Source organism: Rhipicephalus microplus, chromosome 6 (genome assembly GCF_043290135.1).
Source record: "Rhipicephalus microplus isolate Deutch F79 chromosome 6, USDA_Rmic, whole genome shotgun sequence".
NCBI classification, from domain to species: domain Eukaryota; kingdom Metazoa; phylum Arthropoda; class Arachnida; order Ixodida; family Ixodidae; genus Rhipicephalus; species Rhipicephalus microplus.
Window position 1 is genome coordinate 74,929,541 of NC_134705.1, and position 26,397 is coordinate 74,955,937.

Genomic DNA, 26,397 nt, shown 5'->3' on the forward strand with positions numbered 1-26,397 from the left:
TGCATTGTGCAAGCTTGCTTGCATTGTGCAATGACGTTAAGATTCTTTCGATACAGGCCGGTGGAAAAGTGGACCATGACCACTTGTGTGAGCTCTAATAAACAATCACACCTCCAGGCAATGCGTTACAGAAGCTCGCCGCAAACCTCCGGCGTGAATCACAAACTCAAAGATTATCCTTACCATTAAGAGCTCGCCTTCTCCTCTTACTGTTTTAAAGTGTAGAAAAAATGGCAAACATAATTATCTCAAGACAACATTTGAGTTGACCATTGATTGTACCTGCAACATGAAAGTTGTGGTCGTGAGAAAAGCAGCAAGCTTGCAAAGTACTTACCTCTGCTACAGTGTTTGAATAAGGGCAAATTATTTGACTATCTGTGAGCTACCAAACACATTTGAGAACTGGGCTCCAACCCCACTTCAGTGATTGGGAGTGCTCGCTATTTGTATAGACGCCAAGCCAGCCTCTGCCTCTTTGGCCACAAAATTCACCAATGTCATGCCAGAGAATAATGGCAAGTTGCAACGTAAACTTGCTTGATATTTCATTTCAGCTAGGGTGCTAGCTTTAAGGGTGCCTCTAAGAGATGCATCCTATGAGAAGCACATTATTGATCAATCAACAATGGACAAAACAAATGAGAACATGAAAGTGCAAGTCCCCCCCCCCCCAAAAAAAAGAAAGTGACATGTATGGCTCCTGGTAACAGCTTGTGGAATTCAAACTGGGTAGCTATGAGGTGATCCGTGCTGGGCCAGATAATGAGGAAAGGCAGTCATCGTTTTGGAACCCAGGGCAGCGGCTGAGCAGCACAAGCCCCCTAATTTTGCCACCTAATTCTGCAGTAGCTAAAGACACAGCTGTAGACAGGTGCTTTTTCTTGTCGAAACGACAAAGACCTTAGAAGTTGACAACATGTACCATGTTCATAGAAGTTGAAAATAGAAGTGCCTATAGAAGCTGCTTTTCAACACAAACATTTGAAGAATGTGGGGCCACTTGTGCGATTGGCCGCCTTTGCGGATATGCAAATGTCATCGTGTTTCAATTAGGAATTTCACGAGAAGCACTGGAAATGCAGGGGGCACTAATGTGGTTGCTCATGGGTTTGAATATGCAGGTGAACTGTGACATTTTATGTATCTAGTAGGATTATGCTTCAGTTTTCATACAAAACATAGCAATGCCAGAGTGCTCTAAGACCACCGGATGAATGTGCCCTTATATAAAAAAATAACAGAGGAGGTTTCATCGAAGTATTATTTTGATCGTGTGCCTGCACAAGTGCTGTTCAGCATTCTGGGGCTTAGAAACTGTTCCAGGGACAAGGCGGGGTGGTCGGCTACTGTACGAGGGCACCATGGAGGCAAGATGTTCAACCGATCTTGAGCCAAATGAGGGCCTCCGCTTCTGCTGCTAACATTTCCAGGAACTCGGCAAGGTGGCTGCTGTATGGGTTGAGCTACAAGTGACTGCTGCTGTTCAGTTTTTTGTTGCCAGTGATGAGCATAGCAACTAGGGCTCCTAAGCAATTTCTCAAGCAACAGAGGTGGCATTGTTGTCACTGCTCTGACTCCAAGCTGTGCTGTCCCATGGGTAGGCCTGTGCGTATCCCCATGAGCCACGCAATGCTTCAACACGATGGCATTGCTTTTGTTGTGTCAACCAACTCCCAAAACAAAAGAAAACCCGACAAGAGACATTTGAGTTTTCAGAAACCTGCATGTAGCCAGTAGGACTACACAATTATTTTAAAGTTGTAGTCCATGCGAAAGGTTTTGTGAACCTGTAAGCACATCTACAGACACTGCAGTGAGGGCACTGCAACGTCTGTTGATTTCTTTGGCGAGTGGCCCATAGCCTCACACATTCCCTCTTAGTGTTAAAACATTATTTCTTTGTGCTGCTGCGAGTGGCACTGCTTCCGTCAATGCCTTCATGCAGTTTCCAGCTTTGGTACATGCTTGAGAGTCATGGCCCATATTTTCTCTATCCCCCTCTATGCACAGCATACAGCTGTCTAGTGTGGCACCGTGTACGTGTTTCATAATTCTCGTCACTTGCCATGCATTAATCTTGTGATACAGTGCAGTCCATTTATAACGATACCACATATAACGATATATCGGTTATAACGATGGGTCGACTTAACAGTCTCAATTTATGCATTGGGGCTATGGGGAAAAAACCATATATAACGATATGTTATCCACAGCATATCGGATACAACGATGAAAAGTTTGCCGTGGACGGCATGTTTCATTCAGAATAATCGTAACATTTAGATTGATAAGTTCCTCTGAAACGAACTATGCCGAGACAAGACGAAAAGTTAGCGTAGGCGAGTAGGTATCTGCCGCCACTGCAGCACAACGCCGGCAGCGCGTCCCGGCCGTTCAAAAAGCCGAGGAGAGCATCGCGAGTTGGCGCGACGCGCTACAGATGGCGCGAGCTGTGTCACGTTTTGCGCCTTGCCGCGCGTCGACCGCGGAGAGGCTGAGAAAATTTTTTTAAAAATGCGAAAAGCAAAGCGCCGCGGCGGCATCGGGGCGGGGCCTCGTTGGCATTCCGGCTGTGTACCTCTGGCTGTGCTTTCTTCTTCCCACTGCTCCCACCCCGCCGTCGGTCAGTCTCTCTTCCTCAGCGATCGCGCGAGCAACATCTAGAGCGGAGCAGAGACAACCCTCTATGGCGCCGACGAAGCGAAAGTCGAATATTTTGCAGGATTCGAGACGCGGTTTTAAAGTGAGCGCCCTCGTAAAAAAATACGAGCTCGCCCAGTCGACGATCTCGACCATCCTCAAAGCCGGAAGCACCGCGCTTTTGAAGGCTGGAACCAGTGGCCATGCCGACGAGCCGAAGAGAGTTCAGGAGCCCTTGTATGCAGACGTCGAAGAGGCACTCTACCAGTGGTTCTTGTCGATCCGTGCCCAGAATGTGCCGATTAGTGGGCCAATACTTGCCACAAAGGTGATAAACTTGGCCTTTCTGCTTGGTCGGCCGAATTTCGAACCTGACGGCGGCTGGATACAAAGATTTAAAGAGCGGCACGGCATTGTGTACAAGAACGTGGTGGGAGAAGCAGCCTCTCTCAATTCAGAGGCGAAGCAGCAGTGGCTCCAGATCAACCTGCCCGTATTGATGGAGCGCTTCTCAGCCAGAGACATTTACAACTGTGATGAGACTGCCCTTTTCTTTCAAATGACACCATCGAAGACGCATGCTTTGAAGGGCGATCCGTGTCCCGATGGTAAGCACTCCAAGGTTAGGGTAACCGTATTACTTTGCGTGAATATGGACGGGAGCCATCGGCTCAAGCCCTTCGTGATCGGGCGATCCAAGAAGCCTGTGTGCTTCAGGAATCAGCACATCCCGGTCCGCTATAGGAGCAACAAGAAGGCCTGGATGACTCATGTCTTGCTCGAGGAGTGGCTGCTCGAGATGGACAGTGTCATCGAAAGTCAGGGGCGGAAGGTGGTGTTGCTGCTTGATAACTGTAGCGCACACAACGTGAGCCCGAAGCTGACATCAATTGAATTCATGTTCCTGCCGCCGAATACGACGACAGGCTTGCAACCGCTAAACGCCGGCGTGATTGCTAACATTAACGCGTTGTACCGGCGACGCATGTTCGAGTGGCTCGTGTTAACGATTGACCGCTCGGCTCCCGGTACGTCGGGCAATGCAGGCGGGCCTTCTGATTCTGAAGCGCACGGCCTCTGAAGGCTAATCTGAAGATTAGCCTTCTAAAGGCCGTGTGCTTCATTTACGGCGTGTGGTACGAGGTGAGGCAGACCACCATTCAGAACTGCTTCAGGAAGGCAGGCTTTGTGTGCCAGGACCAGCCTCCCTCGTCTAGCGATAGCGACAGCGAGACCGGCACGGAAACTGCGGATCTGACGGAGCTCTGGGAGCACGTCGCTACTGTTGATGCAGATAGCGGGTGTGTCGCGTCGGTTGAGGACTTCCTGACGGCAGACAGTGCTGCTTCGTTCTGCGATGAACTCACCGACGAGGCAATCGTCGCGGATGTGTTGTCGCGACAGGCGGCGGCGTTGTGCGACAGCAGCGACAGTAGTGATGAGGAGGTTGACAGCGCCTCTACGACCCCGTCGATGACGACGCAAGGTGCACTGATGTCTATCGACTCCCTGATTGACTTTATGCACATCAAAGGAATACCGCCAGAGTTTTCGCAGCAGCTGGAAGCTATGCACACCGCGGTTGTGAAGCTGAAGCTTCCGCGGAAGAACTGCAAATTTCGGACTACTTCGGCGTGCCGAACCCGTGATGCGTTCTTCGGAGTAAGAAATAAAGTCTTGTTTTTGACATCCTACTATCTACAATATTTATTAATTGGTGAAAATAGCGAAATGAAGCCTGGAACTACAAAAGGTACGTCCGGCGACGATTTTTTGGCGGCAGTCCAGATACAACGATCACCGGTTATAACGATCATATTTTTAGGTTTTCTCGATATCGTTATAAGTGGACTGCACTGTAGTACACGTTTTTGCATTATATAGACTCTTTGAATGTGCAGTGCATTTTACGGTGAAACTTTCATTATACATTCTCTCAGTTGTGCCAAGACATTTATTTTATGACGAATTGGCAAGGTCTCAGGAAGAGACACAAAAAAATGTCAAATGTTTTCCTTTGAAAAAGAAGTTAGTTGAGAGTTAGCGCTCATCTGTCTCTTTCTTGTCCTGTTTTTTTTTTGTGCACGCTAAAAAGTTATATCAAGGATACATACCAACTCACCCAGCTATCTGTTTTATACCAACACAGAAAAAATTTACTAAAAACCAGCATCATGTGAAAAAATTTCATGCCAACCCTGCCTTGTATGACACCCTTCTGTTACAAACAGAGAAACCAATGAAATACTGCATTGACTTGAATCTAACAAAATCCTTGTTTAGGTGGGTTATCAACAAAAAATTCAACTGAGTGCAAAATACCAACTTCTCATCATCAGTCATCATTAGAGTACGCTGACTTAATCTGGAGCCCTTACCAAAAACATCTAACTGAAAAAATTGAGCGCATACAAAAACTAGCGGCTAGATTCATATATTCTGTCTCTGATCGCCGATATGCTGGCAATGTACGTCGATGTCGAACACGAGACGTGGGACGCCATTCTTCCGTACGTGACCTTCGCATACAACACGGCGGCGCAGGAGAAAACACAGGTGTCTCCATACAAATTGGACTATGGAAGGAGCCCGGCAACGACGCTTGATGATGAGTAATTTTTTAGTGGCGCAAGGGCCAATTGATGGCCAAAGAGCGCCATTTCAATTGACTACAGATATGAACAATGATATGGTGCGTGGCTGTAAAGGGGCCTTAAAATTCCTCGCTCTAACGCGGGTTAAAACATGAAAGTAATAATATCATGACAGTGGCGTGACATATGTGTAGTGATTGTGGATGGCAAAATGTCATGATAATAAAACCATGATGAAGATATAGTCACTGCAGCCACGACCACTCTATAGAGGTCGTGCTACGGATGACCTCGAAATATCGGGTGAAAGCTTTGCACTTCTTTTAAAAACGTAAAAAGTGTTTGTAGTTTAAAAAGCGGATCCCTACCGATGAGCATCCCAGGGTGTAGAGGGAGCTGCTGTCGGTAGGGCAGTAAAAAGTGCTTTTTACTTAGAGCATCTAGCTCATTGCACTGGACGAGAATGTGGAGAACCGTAAGGGGGCTCTCCACATCTCTCACAATATGGTGGATCACCGGTAGACAGAAGAAATGAATGTGTGGAATGTGTGTGTCCAGTTCTAAGTCTTGTTAGTATTACTTCCGTGTGTCGTGATTTTGATAGTGGCGGCCAATAGCCTAGTTGCGGCTTAATAGCATGGAGTTTATTATCTGTTTGTTTATCCCACATGCTCTGCCAATACCCCCTGAGCTTTCGTTTTATAAAAGGTTTTAAGTCAAGTGCAGGGACTGGTGTTGATGCATTGGCAGTAGTGACATTGGCGCAAGCAGCCAGATTGTCGGCCAAAACGTTCCCTTGTATTTCACGGTGCCCTGGAACCCAGCAGACAACGACATGCTGTTTTGATGTGTAGAGTGTGCACAGAAGTGAGTGGAGTGACGCCAGCACGGGGTTCTTGTGTTTTTTAGGAGTTTTCAGGGCTTTGACCACGCTTAGGGAATCTGTGTATATTACCGCCTTTTGTAATTTTATTTGTTTAATGTGTTTTACGACCGCCAGTATTGCGTAAGCTTCTCCTGTGAAATTGCTTGCATTAGGATGAAGAACGCCGGCCTCAGAAAAGGATTGGCCTATTGCTGCATGTGACACAGAAGTGTTTGACTTTGACGCATCAGTAAAGAACTCAGGGCATGTGTATTTATGTTGTAGTTCTAAAAAGTATGTATGTATGTGTGCAAGTGGTGCATGCTTTGTGACATCAACAAAATAAACATCACAGTCTATAAGCTGCCACTGCCACGGTGGCAGATATGTTGCAGGAGCCATCAAACTGGGTTCAAGAAGAGGCACACCTGTTCCTTCGGCCAGGCTCCTTACACGCAGCGCGTAGGGCTGCCTAAACGAAGGTCGGTTCTCGAACAAGCCAGAACAAGACAAATCATTAATTGTGAAATGGGAAGGATGTTTCTTGTCTGCCTTCACCTTCAAAAAGTACAAAAAGGACAGGGAACGTCTTTGCAGGTGGAGCGACCATTCATTCGAATCCATGTACAGGCTCTCCACAGGGCTGGTGCGAAAAGCACCCGTAGAGAGGCGAATGCCTAGATGGTGGACAGGGTCGAGAATTTTCAAGGCTGATGGTGTTGCCGACTGATAGACTATAGAACCGTAATCTAGGCGTGTGCGTACGAGGCTTTTATATAAGTTAATTAAACATTTCCTGTCACTACCCCATGTAGTGTGTGACAACACTTTCAAAATGTTCATTGTTTTTAAGCACCTGTCCCTTAAATACTTGGTGTGTGGGATGAAGGTTAGCTTAGTGTCTAATATGAGACCGAGAAACTTGTGCTCGGTCTTCACTGACAGAGGTTGACCATGCAGGTCAATGTCGGGGTCAGGATGGAGGCCCCTCTTTTGGCTGAACAAGACACAAGTGCTCTTTTGCGCGTTGAGTATAAAACCATTCTCGTTTGCCCATTGAGATACCTTGTTCAACCCTAGTTGAACTTGACGTTGGCACATTGAGATGTTGCACGATTTGTAACCAATCTGCACATCATCGACATATATGCAGTAAAAAATATTTCGTAGGAGAGACAGGTGCAAGGAATTCATTTTAACTATGAAAAGTGTACAGCTCAATACACCTCCTTGTGGCACTCCTGTTTCTTGGACAAATACTCGAGATAAGACAGTGCCAACTTGGACACGGAATGTACGGTTGGACAGGTAGCTTTCGATAACTGTCAGCATTCTACCCCGCACACCTAAATGTGACAGGTCTCGCAATATGCCGAAGCGCCATGCAGTGTCATATGCCTTTTCCATATGGAGAAACACAGAAAGAAAAAATTGCTTATGAACAAAAGCGTCGCGAATTTGTGCCTCGATACGGACAAGGTGGTCAGTGGTGGACCGAGCCTCTCGAAACCCACACTGGTATGGGTCAAGTAGGCCACTAATTTCAAGAAAGTGCATCAGGCGCCTGTTAATCATTTTTTCAAAGACTTTGCAAATACAGCTGGTTAATGCTATTGGCCTGTAGCTGGAAACTGAGGCCGGGTCCTTGCCTTGTTTTAGGATTGGGATAATGATAGCTTCCGTCCAGGCTGAGGGTAGCTCGCCAGAAGACCATATCTCATTATACAGAGAGAGGAGAGCTTTCTGGGTTTCAGTAGGCAGGTGTTTTAACATTTCATATGCCACACGGTCCGGGCCTGGGGCAGATTTATTGCAGCAGGCAAGTGAGGCCTGCAGTTCAGCCAAACAGAAAGGTTCGTTGTATGCCTCATGTGTTCTGGGTTTGCGCTCTAATCTCTGTTTTTCTATTGCGGTTTTGTACCGTCGGAACGCTTCACTATAGTGTGTTGAGCTGGAGACCTGTTCAAAGTGCGCTCCGAGAGTGTTTGCCTGGTCTTCCAAACTCTCCCCTTGTGTGTTCACTAGAGGAAGCGAATGTGCTTCTCGTCCTGCCACCTTACCAACCATGCTCCAGACTCTCAACTCATCTGTGTATGAGTTAATGCCCGATACAAATTTGTGCCAACTTTCTCTTCTCGCCTGTCGGCGCGTCCTCCTTGCTTGCGACTTGACGTTCTTAAAGTTTACAAGATTCTCGGCTGTCGGCGAGTCTCTAAGCAACCTCCATGCCTTATTTTGTTTTTTTCGAGCATCACGGCACTCATTATTCCACCATGGGACTCGTCGTTTGCTTGACGGTCCACATGTTTGGGGAATACATTTTGTTGCTGCATCAACCAAGAAAGCTGTAAAGTAGCATACAGCATCCTCTATGCTCAACGCCGCCATGTCAGTCCAAGATAATAAAGTCATTTTTTGAAACTTTTCCTAATCGGCTTTGTCAGTGAGCCATTTGGGAACTTGTGCAGGACATGTATTTGTTATTGATGAGCTGATAAGGATAGGAAAATGGTCACTACCATATGGATCATTAATGACTTCCCATTTAAGTAGAGGCAGGAGTGATGGGGATATTATGCTGAGGTCTATTACTGAGTATGTATTGTTAGCGATGTTGTAATATGTTGGCTCTTTCCGATTCAGCAGGCACGCACCGGAAGACAAAAGGAGCTGTTCAATCAGGCGACCTCGAGCATCGCAGCGAGAGTCACCCCATAGATTGCTATGTGCATTGAAATCTCCAAGGAGGATATAAGGTTCTGGAAGTTCGTCTATGAGGGACTCGAATTCATGCTTTTCAAGACGGTGTTGTGGAGGTATGTAGAGAGAGCAGATGGTGACGAGCTTATTCAATAGAACTGCTCGAACAGCCACCACCTCAAGGGATGTTTGTAGTGGTAGCTGTGTGCATGATATCCCTTGATTGACTATAATGGCAACACCACCGGATGGCACAATGGCATCATTCCGGTCTTTCCGAAAAATGACGTAGTGACGTAAAAAGTTGGTGTGTTTCGATTTCAGGTGTCTCTTGTATGCACAGCACCTTAGGTGTATGTTTGTGTAAAAGTTCCTGGATATCGTCGAGGTTTCTCAACAGTCCTCTGACGTTCCACTGTAGTATTTGTGTCATTTTAATTTAATGTGGTGCTGTGCATACAGAGGTGTTGCGTTAGTTTACAGGGCCTTTCGAGGGCCCTGTGATTCGAGGTTTTTCTTTTTTGGCACGCTCCAAGGAGTTGCGCCTATCCTTCGACGTCTGAGGCGCCGGAGGAGTGGGACTTGTATCCATCACCTCTTGTGAGGTGGTGGATGGTGCCTGCGAGGGAGGCACATTCACTGAACTTTCGGACCTGACTGCGCCTGCAGTGGTCCGAGGTTCAGCAGACACTAGGGTCTGCCGGACCTGTTTGTCAGGTGGCGGAGCAGTAGAGGCTGCTCCAGCCGGGGGCGCAGGCGGCACGACCGCGGTCACACACTGTGTGACATTCGCGGGTGCTGAGGCATGTGGCGTGGCGCCCCGGCGCATCACATCTGCAAAGGAAGGATAAAATGGGTTTGTATTGCGAAGCGTTGGCGCGCTTCTTGGAATGTGAGATTGAATTTAACCTTGAGTTCTACTATTTGTTTCTCTTTTTTCCATGCGGGGCATGATCGTGAGTAGGCAGCATGGTCTCCTTCACAGTTCGAACAATGAGTTGTTTCTGAGGTGCAGTTGTCCGATATGTGTTGAATAGATGCGCACTTTGCGCAAGTGGCACGCCCTCTGCAACTCTGCGATCCATGACCAAAACGTTGGCACTTAAAAAATCGACGAGGGTTGGGAATGTATGGTCGTACACGAAGCTTACAATAGCCGGTTTCGATTGATTCTGGTAGGTCACTTGTTCCGAAGGTAATTATTAGGTGTTTTGTAGGGGTCAGTTTGGTGTTGCGTCTTATTGTTATTCGTTGGACTTTGACCACGTTCTGGTCCTGCCAGCCTTCGAGCAGCTCACTTTCAGAAGGCTCAGTAAGATCATCATCAGAAATTACGCCACGGACAGTGTTCATGGAACTGTGTGGGCCCACCGAAACAGGGGTTTCACCAAAGGCTACAAGCGTAGACAGCTTTTCATACTGAGCTTTGTCACGAACCTCCAGAAGAAGATCGCCACTTCCCATCTTTGTTACTTTGTAACCTGGGCCTATTGCTTCTGTGAGAGTTTTGGAAACGAGGAAAGGTGAAATAGCTCGGACTGTCTTCTTTTCGTTTTGACTATGGATTACATGGTACTTTGGGAATGTCGGCTTTGGTGTGTTAGGTAGGAAAGTATCTTCGGTGCGCCACCTTTTTAGGGAGCGATCAGGAAGGGGGGGAAAAGATTTTGCCATAAAATAGAATAAAGTTCGGCGGCGATGGTGGCCACCCACCACCGAGCCCAACAAGGGGACGCTACAAGGTTGACTATTGAACACTTGGAGACGCCAGCCATGCATCGCCGCTATAACCGAATATAACTACCCAAGGTTAGGAAACTACACAGGGTTAACCCTCGCCGCCAGGAAATTCGGAAGTAAACGAAAAAGAGAAGATGACAGGACAGATAAAAAGAGAGAGATAAAGACGAAGATGTAGGAAGAGAGTGATAGGAAAAGGCGACTGCCGATTTCCCCTCGGTGGGTCAGCCCAGGGGTGTCGTCTACGTGAAGCCGGGGCCAAAGGGGTGTGTTGCCGCCGCTGGGGGGCCTTAAAGGTCCAATCACCCAGCGTCAGCTCAACCCCCAGGATCCCCTTTTCCCCGGACACGGCAAAGCCACGCACGGCTAGGCGTGGGAGGGAGTCAGAACTCCCCCGTTAGCTCGGGTGTGGTGTCGCTACACACCAAACGCCTACTTGCGCAGGCGCCCCTGCGGGGAGCAACGACGCTCGATGCCATGTTACCCAACGTCACCGACGAAGGAAACTTCGATGTGAGTGAGTACCTTGAACACGCTGAAGAAGCCCGACAACTCGCGCGTCTCCTTATCAAGAATCAACAGAGGACCGACAGCCGCCGTTACAATCTTCGACTACGCTTCGTGGAATACTAGCCCGGTGAACACGTTTGGGTGTGGACGCTGATACTCCGGCGTAGACTCGGTGAAAAGCTTCTGCGACGGTACTTCAGACTGTACAGGGCGGTTCGACGTGTCGACCCACTTGATTACGACGTTGTTCCCGACGGCATCAAAAACTCTCAATGACGCCGATCGCGACCTGAAGTCGTCCATGTCTTGTGCTTCAAGCGGTTTCATGCACGTTAACAAACTGAAACAGTGTTTTTAGTATTATTACTGTATCGTAGTTTATTCATTGTACTTTCTTGCACTATTGTTGTACCTTCATCTTTAGTTATAGCATCAGGACGACGCCTTTTTCAGAGGGGACCAAAGCCACGTTCCATTTCTCAAGTTTTGTTATCGCCCTAAAACACTACACAATTCTCAGCGCAAAACGCGCGTGCAGTTTTTGAGAAGCTTCCAGACTTTAGTAGATCATTTCGTAAGATCACACCCACTCTGCAAACTGTACAGATTATTCTGGAACCTACGCCATCGCCAGCGATAACACTAGAACATTCGATGACAAGAGTATAAATGCCGACGCACTTCGTCATTTGTCAGTAGTTGATCGACGGCCGACGCTCCGTTTGCCGCTATCAGTTCAAGACTGCTACTGTAATCGGACTTTCTGTTTACCGGGCACAGGTTCGCCCAAATAAACAGTTAAACTTCAACACAAAGTCTCCTGTCTTCGGCCACGTCACGACCCCATGACAGTATGATCGGCGTCTTCGTGTACCCAGTTTGAATAGTTTCTGGCAGATCACTGGAGGCGAATGTGAGTACAAGGTGTTTTGTTGGTGTTTGCTTGTTGTCTCTTCTGATGATAATCCTCTGTACATTGGTCACATTTTGACTCTTCCAACCCTCCAGAAAATCTCCTTCGGTCAGGCCAAGCAAATCAGTGTCAGATACCATTCCACGAATTGTGTTCATTGACCTGTGTGGTGTTACAGTGATCGGAGTGTCACAAAAGTTGAAAGCTTCTGTAGCTTCCCAAACTGTTCTTTTTCTCGAACTTCAAGGAGGAGGTCTCCGCTGGCCAATTTCGTAACTTTGTACCTGGCCCCAAGAGTTTCTGTGAGACACCTGGCTACTACAAAGAAGGATACAGTTCTGGCTTGCTTGCCACTTATCTGACCATGTATAACATGAAAATGGGGGAAGTTTTCATTTGATCGGTTGAAAAAGCCTAAGTCGTCGGTGCGTACGCGCTTTAAAGCGTTACGATCACTTAGTAAGGGAAAAGCTCTATGCATGCCAGTTTAATTTTCTTCACAAGCGTTGGCCGCCACCCACCACGGAGCCCAACGAGAGGACGCTACAAGTTTGCGGATGCTAAAACCTGCAGACGCCAGCCGTACAACACTACTATAACCCAATGCGCCTAGACCAAGGTAGGCTGTTTGCACAGGGTTAACCCTCGCCGCCAGGAAAGTTGGAAGTATATGGAAGAAAGAAGATGACAGGACAGATAAAAACGTGAGAGAGAAAGACGAAGATGTAGGTAGAGAGAGATCGGAAAAGGCGACTGCCGATTTTCCCTGGGTGGGTCAGCCCAGGTGTGCCGTCTACGTGAAGCCGGGGCCAAAGGGGTGTGTTGCCTCTGCCAGGGGCCTTAAAGGTCCAATCACCCCGCGTCGGCTCAGGCCCCAGGATCCCCTTTTCCCCGGACACGGCAAAGCCAAGCACGGCTAAGCGTGGGAGGGAGTCGGAACTGCCCCATTAGCTCGGGTCCGTGGTGTCGCTACACACCAAACGCCTGCTTCCACAGACACCCCTGCGAGGCAGCTGACTTTTGTCCTTAGACCACTTTTACGAAGGTCAAATAAAATAGTTATTGATCGTGAGTGTTCATACAATAATCATCATAAATTGAATGGTATACCCACCACATCAGTCAGGTCCCCCCCACCCCCCTCTGAAATAAAGAAAACCGAAAATAAAATAAATCTGGATTTAACCATATATATATATATATATATATATATATATATATATATATATATATTTATATAGTTATTTAGCATATTTGTTCCCTCTTAACACAATATGCATATACACAAAAACAGTTTATGAGCACATGAAAATGTTTCATGGTTCTTGTGATACTATGAACAGATATATTTATTCTTCCTGCTTCTCCTTGAGGCTTATATGCATATAGAGCATGCAGTTTTTGCGATTGATGCAAGGACTACTGAAAATTCTAAGGATCCTTTCATATGAATAGAAGGCTTATTTAAGCATACGCTTATCATAATATTCTTTCCCTCTAAATCTGTTGCCACTCTTCTGTGTTTCCTTTTGTACATGCAGTGTAGCCTAGTCACATCACACATCCAAGGCTCACAATGAAATTGTTTCCTTTTAATGTTTTTCAATGTGTATTCCTTTAATATTTTCCACAATCAGAAGACCTGGAGGTGGAGGGAAGAGGCCAGCAGAGGCTCAGATTTGAAAAAATAGAATATTCGCCTGATGGCGAAGATGAAGATGACGGTGTCGAGCCAAAGGTACTTGTTTACATAGTGCTGTATCAATGCTTATGCATTGCATGGCTTTAAACAGCCTCATGATGCGTTTTTTGGTTTTGTGTGCAGCGTCCTGCAAAAAAGCCTTCCGGCCCTAGGCAGGAGCTCTTGGAAATGCTGAAAAAAAAATCCAATGACATGCAGCAAAGGCAGGAAGCTGCTTCGAAAAAGATAAAAAAAAAAGAGAATGTATGACAATTGGGGCACCCTAGTTAGTGAACTGAAGCTTAAAGTACAAAGGCTTGAAGGCCTTCTGAAAAGGAAGGGCAGAAAAACAGAGTGAGTGAGTAAAAACTTTATTGAACATGTCCGGCGTCATTGAGCGGGGTGGGGCTACAAGCACCCCGGCCTAGGTGACGGCCTCGAGTCCTTGGACCCGGGCGGCATCCTGGGCTTGCCGGACGGCCCACAATTGATCAGCAAGGTCGTGGCTGAGCAGAGCCGCCTCCCATCGCGCCTCGCGGTTCGAGACTGCCATGTCTACCAGGTTCGTAGGGGACTGCTGCGCGTTACCGGTACACTTCCACAGCATGTGCTGCAGCGTCGCTCTGGCTCCGCATGCCTTACACGCGTCGGACGTATAAATGCCTGGGTAGCAGAGGCGAAGGATCACCGGATACGGGTATGTGTGTGTCTGTAGTTGTCTCCAGGCAACCTGCTGTTTCTTGTTTAGTTTGGCGTGGGGTGGTGGATATTTGCATCGGTTCAGTCTGTAGTGTTGCGTGATGTCTCTGAAAGTGGTCATGCGTTCCCCCCACGTCCATTCCCGCATCGCTGTCGAAGTGTGCGAGACATCGGGACTGTCGGCAGGCGTCGCAGCTCGGCGTGTAAATCCTCGAGCCGCGGCGTGGGCAGTCGCGTTGCCCGCAAGCGGAGGGTCCGTGTGGGCGGGGGTCCATACAAGGAAACTGTCGTTTTTGCGGCAGATGTTGCGTTCGTGAATTTGGAGAATGCGGGCCGCTTCGCGGGAGATCCGGCCGCTGGCGTAGTTGCGTATCGCCGCCTGCGAGTCACCTATTATCACCTCGGCGTCCGTGGTGGCTATCGCGAGGGCTATGGCAGCTTCTTCGGCCGCCTCCGTGTCTTCCGTGCCTATCGTCGCACTCGTGACGCAAGTTCCTACATGATCCGTGATCGCGACTGCGAAGCCGCGGTGGCAGTCGTAACGGGCCGCGTCCACGTAAACCGTGTCTTTGCTATTGCCGAATTTCTTTTCAAGGTCTTGGGCGCGCCTGTTGCGCCGACCGATGTGATGTGTCGGGTGCATGTTCTTAGGCAACGGCATAACGACGATGCGCTCGCGAATACGTCTGGGTATCCCGACCTTTTCGCCGCGCTGCGTATGGTAGTTGATACGCAGTGTCTCGAGAATGTGTCGACCAGTTCTGGTCTTCGTTCGTACTGGGCGATGTTGTGTGCTTCGATTATCTCATCTAGAGTATTGTGCAACCCCAGCTCAAGAAATTTTTCCGTGCTGGTATTGGCCGGTAATCCGATTGCGCGTTTGTACGCCTTGCGGATGAGACAATCTAGTTTGGTGCGTTCAGTCGCCTGCCACTTGAGGTAGGAGGCGACGTACGTTATATGGTTCATAGCGAAAGCATGTACCAGGCGAATGGTGTTGCTTTCCTTCATTCCGCTATGCCGATTTGTTATTCGTTTCAGCAACCAGATTGTTTCATTGACGGCGCCCTCTAGTCTGCGAACGGTTTCGCCGTTGTGGCCGTTGGCGGACAGGCGCAAGCCCAGTACCCTAATGGTGTTAACTTGTGGGATGACAGCGCCGTCTGATGTGCGTACATTAATTTCTCTATATGCGCACTCGAATGCGGAATCGGCGTTCTTGGGTTTACGGCCCCTGCGCGATGGTCTATAGAGCAGGAGCTCCGATTTAGCTGCGGAACATTCGAGGCCAGTGTCGCGAAGGTAGTCCTGCACCACGTCGACGGCTTCCTGCGGCGTTTGCTCTACGTGGCCGTCATTTCCCTCGGCAACCCAGAGGGTGATATCATCGGCGTACAAGCTATGGTGGAGGCCTTCTATCTCAGCGAGTTTTCGTGGTAATCCGACAAGCACGAGGTTAAAGAGCATGGGCGAGATTACGGAGCCCTGCGGCGTGCCCGTACAACCCATGTATATGTCCTGCGACTCTAGTTCGCCGATCGCTAATCGGGCCCGGCGGCCCGTAAGAAAATCCCGTACGTAGTGGTACGTTCTCTCGCCAAGTCCCAACGCTCGTATACTTTCAAGTATCGCAGCATGGCTAACGTTGTCGAACGCCTTTTTGAGGTCGAGCCCGAGTATTGCTTTGGTGGATCGTGTGGGATTGTCTACGATATCGTGCTTGAGTTAAAGCATAACGTCCTGTGTGGAAAGGTTACGACGGAACCCCAGCATCGTGTGTGGGAGCATGTTTCGGTCCTCGAGGTAGTTGGTAAGGCGAGCGAGAACCACATGTTCCATGACCTTACCAACGCAGGACGTCAGGGATATCGGTCGAAGGTTGTCAATCTGTACTCGTTTGCCCGGTTTGGGGATCATAATTATGCGCGCCGTTTTCCACGAGTTCGGTATAGCGCCCGCATTCCAGCACTCGTTCATGTAAGCCGTCAGTTGTTCTATCGACTCATCGTCCAAGTTACGTAGCGCTTTGTTGGTTATCCCGTCCGGGCCTGGCGCTGACTTTGCGTTGAGCCTGTGCAGCACCGCCCTCACCTCTGCAATGCGGAAGTCCTCGTCTAGCTCCGCAGAAAAACAGAGGAACTTCGAAATAAAAACGAAGAGTTAGAGCAAGAGGCCATCAAAATGAAGCAGCTAAACATGAGGCTGCAGGAAAACAAGCTCACAGCCATAGACGAAGGCAAAGGTAGGAAATTCCGCTTTCTTTAGTTTTGTGCCTTCTGTGGCTGCTACATGGACTTATTTGTAATTTGTATGCACTAGCGTAATCAGCAATTTTTTGGTTGGCCAATAGGTTTTTTATTTATTTGGACAGTTTATTGCCTTAATTTAAAGCAAATCATTTGTACGATGTTTTCTTCGTGTTTTACGAGGCAATGGTTGCATGTGCAAAACATTGCACGGACCCAACATGTTGCCATTGTCACTTAGAGTGCTCTGTGAAGCTGCTTCGAAAAAAGAGAAAAGTACTGGCATATTTTTAGCTTGGTTTCACAGCTAATATGAGGTGTGTTCTCAAATTGTTGGTTATAAAAACAAAACAAAGGAGGGAAAACTTGTGTCAATACAGTACTTGATTTGATGATGATGAGTAGTTTCTAATGGCGCAAAGGCCAATTGATGGCCAAAAAGCGCCATTTCAATCGACTACAGATATGAACAATGATATGATGCGTGGCTGTAAAGGTCCGTTAAAATTCCTCGCTCTAATGCGGGTTAAAACATGGAAGTAATAAAATCATGACAGTGGTGTGAGATATGTATAGTGATAGCAGATGGCAAAATGTCATGATAATAAAACCATGATGAGGATGTAGTCACCGCAGCCACGACCACTCTATTGAGGTCGTGCTACGGATTACCTCGAAATATCGGGTGAAAGCTATGTACATCTTTTAAAAACGTGAAAAGTGTTTGCAGTTCAAAAAACGAATCGCTATCGATGAGCATCCTAGAGTGTAGAGGGAGCTGCTGCCGGTAGGCCAGTAAAAAATGCTTTTTTCTTAGAGCATCTGCTTATTGCACTGGACGAGAATGTGGAGAACCGTAACGGGCTCTCCACATCTCTCACAATATGGTGGATCGTCAGTAGATAAGAAATGAATGTGTAAAATGTGTATGTCCTGTTCTAAGCCTTGTTAATATTACTTCTGTGTGTTGTGATTTTGACAGTGGCAGCCAATAACCTAGTTGCGGCTTAATAGCATGGAGTTCGTGTGTTTATCCCACATGCTCTGCCAATACCCCATGAGCTTTCGTTTTAGAAAAGGTTTCAAGTAAAGTACAGGGACTGGTATTGATGCATTGAGAGTAGTGTCATTGGCACAAGTAGCCAGATTGTCGGCCCTTGTATCTCACGGTGCCCTGGAACCCTGCAGACAACGACATGCTGTTTTGATGTGTACAGTGTGCACAGAAGTGAGTAAAGTGACACCAGCACAGGGTTCGTGCGTTGTTTAGAAGTTTTCAGGGCTCTGACGATGCTTAGGGAATCTGTGTATATTACCGCCTTTTGCAATTTGATCTGTTTGATGTGTTTTACGACCGCCAGTATTGCGTAAGCTTCTCCTGTGAAAATGCTTGAATCAGAATGAAGAATGCCGGCCTCAGAAAAGGATTGGCCTACCGCTGCATATGACACAGAAGTGTTTAACTTTGACGCATCGGTAAAGAACTCAGGGCATGTGTATTCATGTTGTAGTTCTAGGAAGTATGTATGTATGTGGGCAAGTGGTGCGTGCTTTGTGACTTCAACAAAAGAGACATCACAGTCTATAAGCTGCCACTGCCACGGTGGCAGATATGTTGCAGGAGCCATCAAACTGTGTTCAAGAAAAGGCGAACCTGTTTCTTCAGCCAGACCCCTTACACCGAGCGCGTAGGCTGCCTAAACGAAGGACGGTTCTCGAACGAGCCACAACAAGACAAATCATTAATTGTGAAATGGGAAGAGTGTTTCTTCTCAGCCTTCACCTTCACCTTCACCTTCAAAAAGTACAAAAAGGACAGGGAACATCTTTATAGGTGGAGCCACCATTCATTCGAATCCACAGACAAGCTTTCCACAGGGCTGGTTCGAAAAGCACCTGTCGAGAGGCGAATGCCTAGATGGTGGACAGGGTCGAGAATTTTCAAGGCTGATGGTGTTGCTGACTGATAGATTATAGCACCACAATCTAGGCGTGTGAGTAGAAGGCTTTTATATAAATTAATTAGACATTTCGTGTCACTACCCCATGTAGTGCGTGAGAACACTTTCAAAATGTTCATTGTTTTTAAGCACCTGTCCTTTAAATACTTGATGTGTGGGATGAAAGTTAGTTTAGTGTCCAATATGAGACCAAGAAACTTGTGCTCTGTCTTCACTGACAGAGGTTGACCATGCAGGTCAATGTTAGGGTAAGGTGGAGGCACCTCTTTTGGCTGAACAAGACACAAGTGCTCTCTTGAGCGTTGAGTATCATAAGTGCAGTATCACAAGTGAAATTGCCCTTAACTTTGAACTTGAAGTTTGTCGCAGTACTGGTGCAAGTGTTGTTGTGGTCATGTGCGCATACACTTTACAGCGGGGCGAGGAAGAAAGGAATAATCGAGATATAAAGGCACCAAAAGACAAACACAAGAGAGGAAAGCAACATTGTGAAGAAATGAGGAGTAGATATGGTGGGCCACATTACAGAGGAATAAATTCCCTCATCTGTACTTTCCTTCAGTGTTCGTCCAGCCACTAGAACACTACCATATCTTTTTTTTTTTTACAATTGCATGTCATTTGGCATCAACAGCATAACTCCCAAATCCGGACATTTGAGAATGCTGCTAAACATGTTTTGTATGTCTTAATGTGCGCTCCTCTATGGAGCGCACAAACTTTGCTCAAAGCAGAAGCTACTTTGCATTCTTTTTTAAAACAGCACAACTGAAATACATAGGCAGAATGAAAACGTAACACCCCCCCCCCTTCCCTCACCGGGCACTAGATATTATGCATTGCAAAAAAGGCCGCACGTTCACAAAAGCACACATTCCCTTGGCGAGACGATGACGTACAAACACAGAAAGGAGCATGCGCTAGGTGAGTTGGGAACCGCGAGCAGTATTTCGAACGTCTGAGCTTTATTATCAGCTATACAATGTTCTGTCACGTCGATTTCGATGTTCAACTCGGAAAGTCGCGAGAATAAACGTGCACACAACTGCACTCGAATACATCACAGTCAATACATCTAATGCAAACTAACCATGTCACCTTCCAGTACAGATACCAATAATTTTATTGTTCATTCATTGGCAACGCCAGCCATGCAGTACACCACTGTTCTTGCTTACATAGCTATTCAAACAAAAAATCTCGGTACTTACTCGACATGCCGAACATGCTTGCGATCTCTGCCCAAGCCCGGTCCTTTTTCGTCCGATCTTTAAAAGAAGGGTGCCACTTGTCATAGATATGGGTACATTTTTATCGCGTCGATGAGGAGCTCGGCCGAGTACTCAAAGCTGGCCATGGTGGCATTCGCCTGACGCGAGGAAAAATCCCTGGAGCAACGCACACGTCGTTCGTACCTCTCGGCAGTAGTCAAGAGCAACGACAAAAAAAAAACATACGAGGAGCCCAAATGTAAAAAAACGCTGATGTCACTTGTAGTCTTCGTTGATTGGTTAAACTGTTTTGCGACTGCAGTCGCGCGACCAAAAAAATCGGTCAGGAAGCGGCTAGCCAAAGCAGTCACTTTCCGACCGTTCGCGAAAGGTCGCGCGACTGCGGCTAGTCGCTGGTGTGCACCAGCCCAAAACCGTAGCTGTAAAAACGAGCATTTGTGCCCTAACCTCGCATGAGAACCGAGTAGCAGTAATGCCCGTGAGAATTGTAAACCAGCTGCCTAAGCTCATCGATGGTTACGTGCGGGATGGACAACCACCACCGATTAAACAAAACATACTGCAACTGGCAGCCAGGCGGTGTCTCCAGGAAAACCCGGATCAGCGACTGTTGGTGAGATTGGCAACTACTCTTCTACTTCCTATTGATGGACCCCCATGATGGTGTTGATGTTTGATGTTTTGTGGCGAGAGGGCCATTTCACAGCCAAGGAGCGCCACTTCACCTTACTAAAAATATGGACAATGATTGTGATAAGCGGCTGCATAAGGGCCATAAAATTTCTCGCGGTAAGGCGGGTAAAAACATACAAGTAATAAAATCATGACCATGCCGTGAAAAGTGTGCGTGGTGTGAATAGATGACAACAATTGGTGATAATAAAAAACGATGGTGGACATGTATGGCATTAGCTCAAGTGCCTCACTCGTTCATACCCTTGTGTCCAAGGGCCGTGAGACTAGTGCTTTCTTGTGTAGCCACGTAGAAAAAACCTCTCTGGAGAGGTCCTGCTACGGAATTCCCAGGTATACGATATGAAAACTATAAATTTCTTTTAAAAATGCTAACAATAATTTATGACTAAAAAGCGGTTCCCTACCGACAAACATTGCAGGATGTAAAGGTATATGTTGCCGGTAGGCTAATGGAAAATGTTGTTTTCTTGAAGTTTCTAACTGTTTGCACTGGATTAACATGTAAAGGACCGTTAAAGCTTCACCACACCTGTCACACAATGGTGGATCGCCACCGGACAAAAGATATGTGTGTGTCGTGTATGTGTGTCCTATCCTGAGCCTCGTTAGTATTACCTCTGTATGAAGTAATTTTGATACTGGCAGCCAATCACCAAGGTGTGGCTTAATAATGTGTAGTTTGTTTTGTGTGTGTCTATCCCACTCGCTCTGCCAGTAGTCCCTGAGGTTTCGTTTGAGAGACGGCTTAAGACCAAGGGCCGGGATTGATGTGGGTGTAATGGCGGTGCTTTCGTGGGCGGATGCAGCAAGCTGATCCGCCATCATGTTGCCTTGAATCTCAGGATACCTTGGCACCCAGCACACTACATGTTCTTTGAGTGTGTAGAGTGTGCACAAAATGGAGTAAAGTGAGACAAGGACTGGGTTTTTTTGTTTTTTAAGAAGTGCAGAGCCGTTACCACACAGAGGGAGTCTGTATAAATTACTGCTTTTTGTATTTGTAATTGTTTGATGTGTTTAGCTGCCACAAGTATCGCGTAAGCTTCCGCTTTGAAGATACTTGTGTCTGGATGTAGAGGGCCAGCATCCGAAAAGGAAGGGCCAACAGCAGCGTAGGACACAGAGGAGTTGGACTTAGAGGCATATGTAAAGAACTCAGGACGTGTGTATTTGTGTTGAAGATCCAGGAAGTATGTTCGGATATGGGCAATAGGCGCATGTTTAGTAACTTCTAGGAAATACACATCGCAATCTATAGTCTGCCACTGCCACAGTGGCGGGTATGCTACAGGAGCCATTAAACTGTGTTCGAATGACACTCCAGTGTCCTCAGCTAGACCCTTCAGGCGAACTGAGAAGGGCTGCCTCATCGAAGGCCTGTTTTGAAACAGAATGGAGCTCAACAAATCATTAATAGTAGAGTATAAGGGGTGCCTCTTGTCTGCTTTCACCTTAAGGAAATATACAAAGGACATGTAAATTCTTTGCAGATGAAGCGACCACTCATTTGACTCAACGTAAAGGCTTTCTAAGGGGCTGGTGCGAAAAGCACCCATAGAAAGGCGGATGCCCAAATGGTGCACGGGATCCAGCATCTTCAAAGCACTTTGAGTCGCAGACTGATAAACAACGGCCCCATAATCTAAGCGGGTGCGAATGAGGCTTCTATACAGGTTCATGAGGCATTTCCTGTCTCTACCCCACGTAGTACGCGACAATACTCATAACATTCATGGCTTTTAAACATTTTATTTTTAAATACTTTATGTGTGGTACGAAGGTCAACTTGTTGTCCAAGATTAAGCCTAGGAATTTGTGCTCCGCATTGACAGACAGACGTTGGCCGTTCAGTTCAATGTCAGGTTCCGAGTGCACGCCTCTATTTCGGGATAACAAGACACACGTGCTTTTTTTGGGTTCAGTCAGAATCTGTTTTCCTCTGCCCCTTTGGAGACCTTGTTTAAACCTAACTGAACCTGCCGCTCACACATTGCCAGATTGCAAGATCTAAAGCCAAGCTGGACGTCATCGACATATGTACAATAAAACATATTGCGATGGATGGACAAGCGCAAGAAATTCATTTTGATGAGAAAAAGTGTGATGCCAAGTACACCACCTTGTGGCACGCCAGTTTCCTAGACAAAGGTTTGGAAAAGAACCGTGCCCACTCGGACACGGAATGTCCAGTTTGACCGGTAACTTTCAATAGGTGAAACATTGTTCTGCGCACGCCAAGGTGGGACAGGTCTCGAGACCTGTCCCACCTTGGCGAGAACGCCATGTTGTATCATAAGCCTTTTCGATATCGAGGAACACAAAGAGAAAATATTGTTTATGGACGAAGGTGTCTGTGATCTGTGCCTCGATACGAACAAGGTGCTCTGTGATGGATCTACTCTCTCGAAACCCACACTGAAATGGGTCGAGCAAATTGTTTGTTTCAAGGAAATGTACAAGTCAGCAGTTTATCATTTTTCGGAGACTTCGCACAAGCACCTTGTAAGTGCAATAGGCCTATAACTCGAAGCTAAAGAAGGGTCCTTGCCCTCTTTCAAAAGGTAAGGATAGTGCCAGAAAACCAGATAGCATTGTACAAAGTAAGGTTTTTCGTGTTTCAGCTGGTAGGTGTTTTAACATTTCATACACCACACAGTCAGAACCTGGGGCAGAAGTACTGCAGGAGTTTAGAGATATTCGGAGCTCAGCTAGACTGAAAGCTTGGTTATATGCCTCGTATCTAGTGCATTTGTGTTCGAGTTTCTGCTTTTCTATTCTTGTTCTGTATTTTTGTAAGGTGTCAGTATAGTGGGACGAGCTGGACACCTGTTTTAAGTGTGCATTGAGGAAGTTTGCCTGATCTTCCAAGGTTTCCCCCGAGTGTTTACGAGTGGAAGTGTAAGTACTTGTTTTCCTGCTATCCTACCAACAATGTTCCAGACTTTCGCCTCTTGTGTGTATGAATTGATCCATGACAAAAACTTCTGCAAGCTTTCTTTTCTGGCCTGCCGAAGCCTTCTCCTGCCTCGAGACTGTTTTCTTAAAGGTGTCAAGGTTTTCGGCTGTCGGTGAGTTCCGAAGCAACCTCCATGCTCTGTTTTGCTGTTTGCGGCGTTTCGGCATTCAGAGTTCCACCATGGCACACGCCGTTTTCCAGGGTGTCCATTTGTTTGTCGGATGCATTTTGTTGCAGCATCAATCAAAAACGCTGAGAAGTAGTTGACAGCAACATCAATGTTCAAAGTCACTCCAACCTAGACATTGATGGGCCCCCCAGTTTGTTAGACTAGCACAGAACTAGTACCTTAGCTGCCACATGGACGGGCCACGGTGGTAGCCCCCTCGCAAGTTCGCCCGATGACGTTCTCTGGTCGTGTACCGAAAGGTACAACCAACCTGGAGCTCGCTAAGGCGATCCTAGAACGCTTGAGCAAGAATGACTTGAAATCCATCCAGAATTTCGGAGGCAGTAACTTTAAGGTTACTTTTAGAAGTAAGGTAGCGGTCGATCGCTTCTCAGCGAATTCCGCGGCCATTAAGGTCAAAGGATCCGATATTCGCTTCGAATATCGAGGGCTGCGGACAGTCTCTGTACGCGTTTTCGAGTATCCTGCCGACGGCAGCGACCTGATGCTCAGCCGAGCACTCAAGATCTATGGCAAAGTGCAGAGTATTTCGACGAATAACCTGACCGGTTTCCGGATTACAACCGGAAACCGACGTGCCCGCATCAAACTTTGTTTTCCCGTGCCGAACATCACTGATGTCAACGGGCACGTCGTTCGATGCAAGTACGATGGCGTCGCGCGCTTGTGTCGCAAGTGCAGGTTACCAGGTCAAGAAAGAAAGAAATGCGCCACGCCGCAGTGCACACGGTGCGAGCAGTGGGGGCATCCCACCTGCGACGCACGCACCTTGCAAGCGCTGTGGTGGGGATCACCCTCCACACCTCTGCAAGCAGAGGCTGTACTCGGAGGCAACCACGCGGTCCAGTGTGCCGCACAGGTCGAACCTTCAACCGCAGTCAGTGCAGAGGTTCAGGGCGCGCCAGCGCCTAAGACTTCGGACAAAGGGAAGCAGGGCGAAACGATTCAGGCGGGACCAGGAGAGGCCGTGGTACAAAATAGCGGATAGAAAGAGCCAAGACCGGTTGAGGCCCCTCTCACCACATCGCAAAAGTCGGTTCTCAGCACCGACACACCTGTGCAAGCACCGAAACCCTTCAAACTGCAGAAAAAGCAGGAAGGGGCTCACCCCTCAACTTCTAAGATGGCAGCGCAACCCGCTGCCCCCTCTCCCGTCGTTGGCGAGAAGGCGCCTTCCACCCCAGTTGTCAAGGGGCGAGGGAAGTCACCTCATCGTCACAAGCGCTGCGGCAGCCGAGCATGGGCAGCTGCGGCCGCGAGGAAACTTAACTTCGTCCGAATCTAGCCAATGGAAGAGCGACTCGCCCGCGTGTAAGCGCCACGCAGCAACTGTGATGGCGGATGACGATTCGTCAACTACCACCGTGGAGGACTCGGAGATGGACTGGGCTTCGTGCGACCTCTGCAAGTCGGTCGTGTGCGGCTGTTCCGAACTTTCGGACCTGTCGTACCCGTCCACACCGGTCTCTCAGATCGCGAGAGAGGCCGTAGCTTAGCTCACGACCGGCGTAGAGAAGTTCTTTTCCTTTAGCCTTTTGTTCACTTTCTTCGCGCAACTCGCGCGCTTCTTCTAATCTATCACTATGATTTGTCTTTCCCTTACCATCGCTTCTTTCAACTATCGCGGCTTCTCTCACGCCGCAAAACAAAACACAATATCCGAGCTAGCTCGTGCTAGAAAGGTAGATATTCTCGTATTACAGGAACCTTACGTTCATCGACTCAGTAAGATTAAGTTCTTCGTCGCGATGTTTGGCACCAGGTCCTACTAGGGTTTTGTCGCGAGCGGCTCGCGGGCGTGGCTGTCGTTTTGATGCCGTGCTTTACGGGTACCGTGCTGCAATACTTCTGGGATTCTGATTACTCTTGGGTACAACAAGGGATTCTGAGTACACAGCCTACAACGATTCCGCCTCCACCAGAAATGCAGCCGCCGCAGCCGGGATTTCAACCTGCAGCAGCAGCCGAGTGCTTTAGCCACTAGACCACCGCGGCGGGGCAGAGGCTGCCGGGTCACGAAAGCAAAATGTGCACCACCCCGTGGTGCGCACGGTGCCAGCAGTGGGGGCATCCCACCTGCGACGCCCCTTGCAAGCGCTGCGGCGGGGATCACCCTCCACACCTCTGCAAGCAGAGGCTGTATTCGGAGGCAGCCACGCGGCCCAGTGTGCCGCAGGTCGCGCCTCCGGTCGTGGTTAGTGCGGAGGGTCAGGGCGCCCCAGCGCCTACAATCTCGGACAAAGGGGAACAGGGCAAAGCCCTTGAGGCCGCACCAGGAGAAGCCGAGGTGAAAAAAAGCGACAAGAAGGAGCCAGAACCTGTCGAGGCCCCTCTGACCGCTTCGAAAAAGCCGGCGCAACGCGCCAAAACACCCGTGCAAACACAGGAGCCAAAACCCATCGAGGCCCCTCGGAGCGCTTTGAAAAAGCCAGCGCCATGCGCCAAAACACCAGTGCAAGCACAAAAACGTTCCCAGGCGCGGAAAAAGAAGGAGGAGGCTCGCCCCTCATCTCCGAAACAGGCAGCGCAACCCGCTGCCCCCTCTCCCCGCGATGGCAAGAAGCCTTCTCCCTCAGTTGCCAAGGGGCGAGGCAGGTCACCTGCTCGCAACAAGCGCGGCAGCAGTCGAGCACGGGCAGCGGCGGCCGCGAGCGCAAGGTCAACGTCCTCGTCCGATTCTAGATGTTCGCAGAGCGCCTCGCCCGAGTACAAACGCCACGCAGCAACCGCAGTGGTGAATGACGATTCGTCGTCGTCTACCACTGTGG

The 26,397-nt window shown here is 48.2% G+C and overlaps 1 protein-coding gene and 1 long non-coding RNA gene across 3 annotated transcripts in view; one reads left to right on the plus strand and one right to left on the minus strand.

Annotated features, from left to right (window-relative positions):
• Positions 1-26,397, minus strand: part of LOC142765315 (uncharacterized) — a 46,158-nt gene that overhangs the window by 2,220 nt on the left and 17,541 nt on the right. Inside the window, exon 3 of one of the 2 annotated variants that reach the window (XR_012884174.1) lies at positions 184-282. This is a non-coding gene — a long non-coding RNA (uncharacterized LOC142765315). Of the gene's footprint in view, positions 1-183; positions 283-13,543; positions 13,842-26,397 lie in introns of those variants that run through there. The other variant, XR_012884175.1, reaches the window with a different exon arrangement.
• On the plus strand, positions 2,693-4,295 carry LOC119168616 (tigger transposable element-derived protein 6). The gene is given in 3 exon segments (XM_037420011.2): positions 2,693-3,328; positions 3,967-4,245; positions 4,248-4,295. Coding segments are annotated over 3 exon segments (963 nt in total).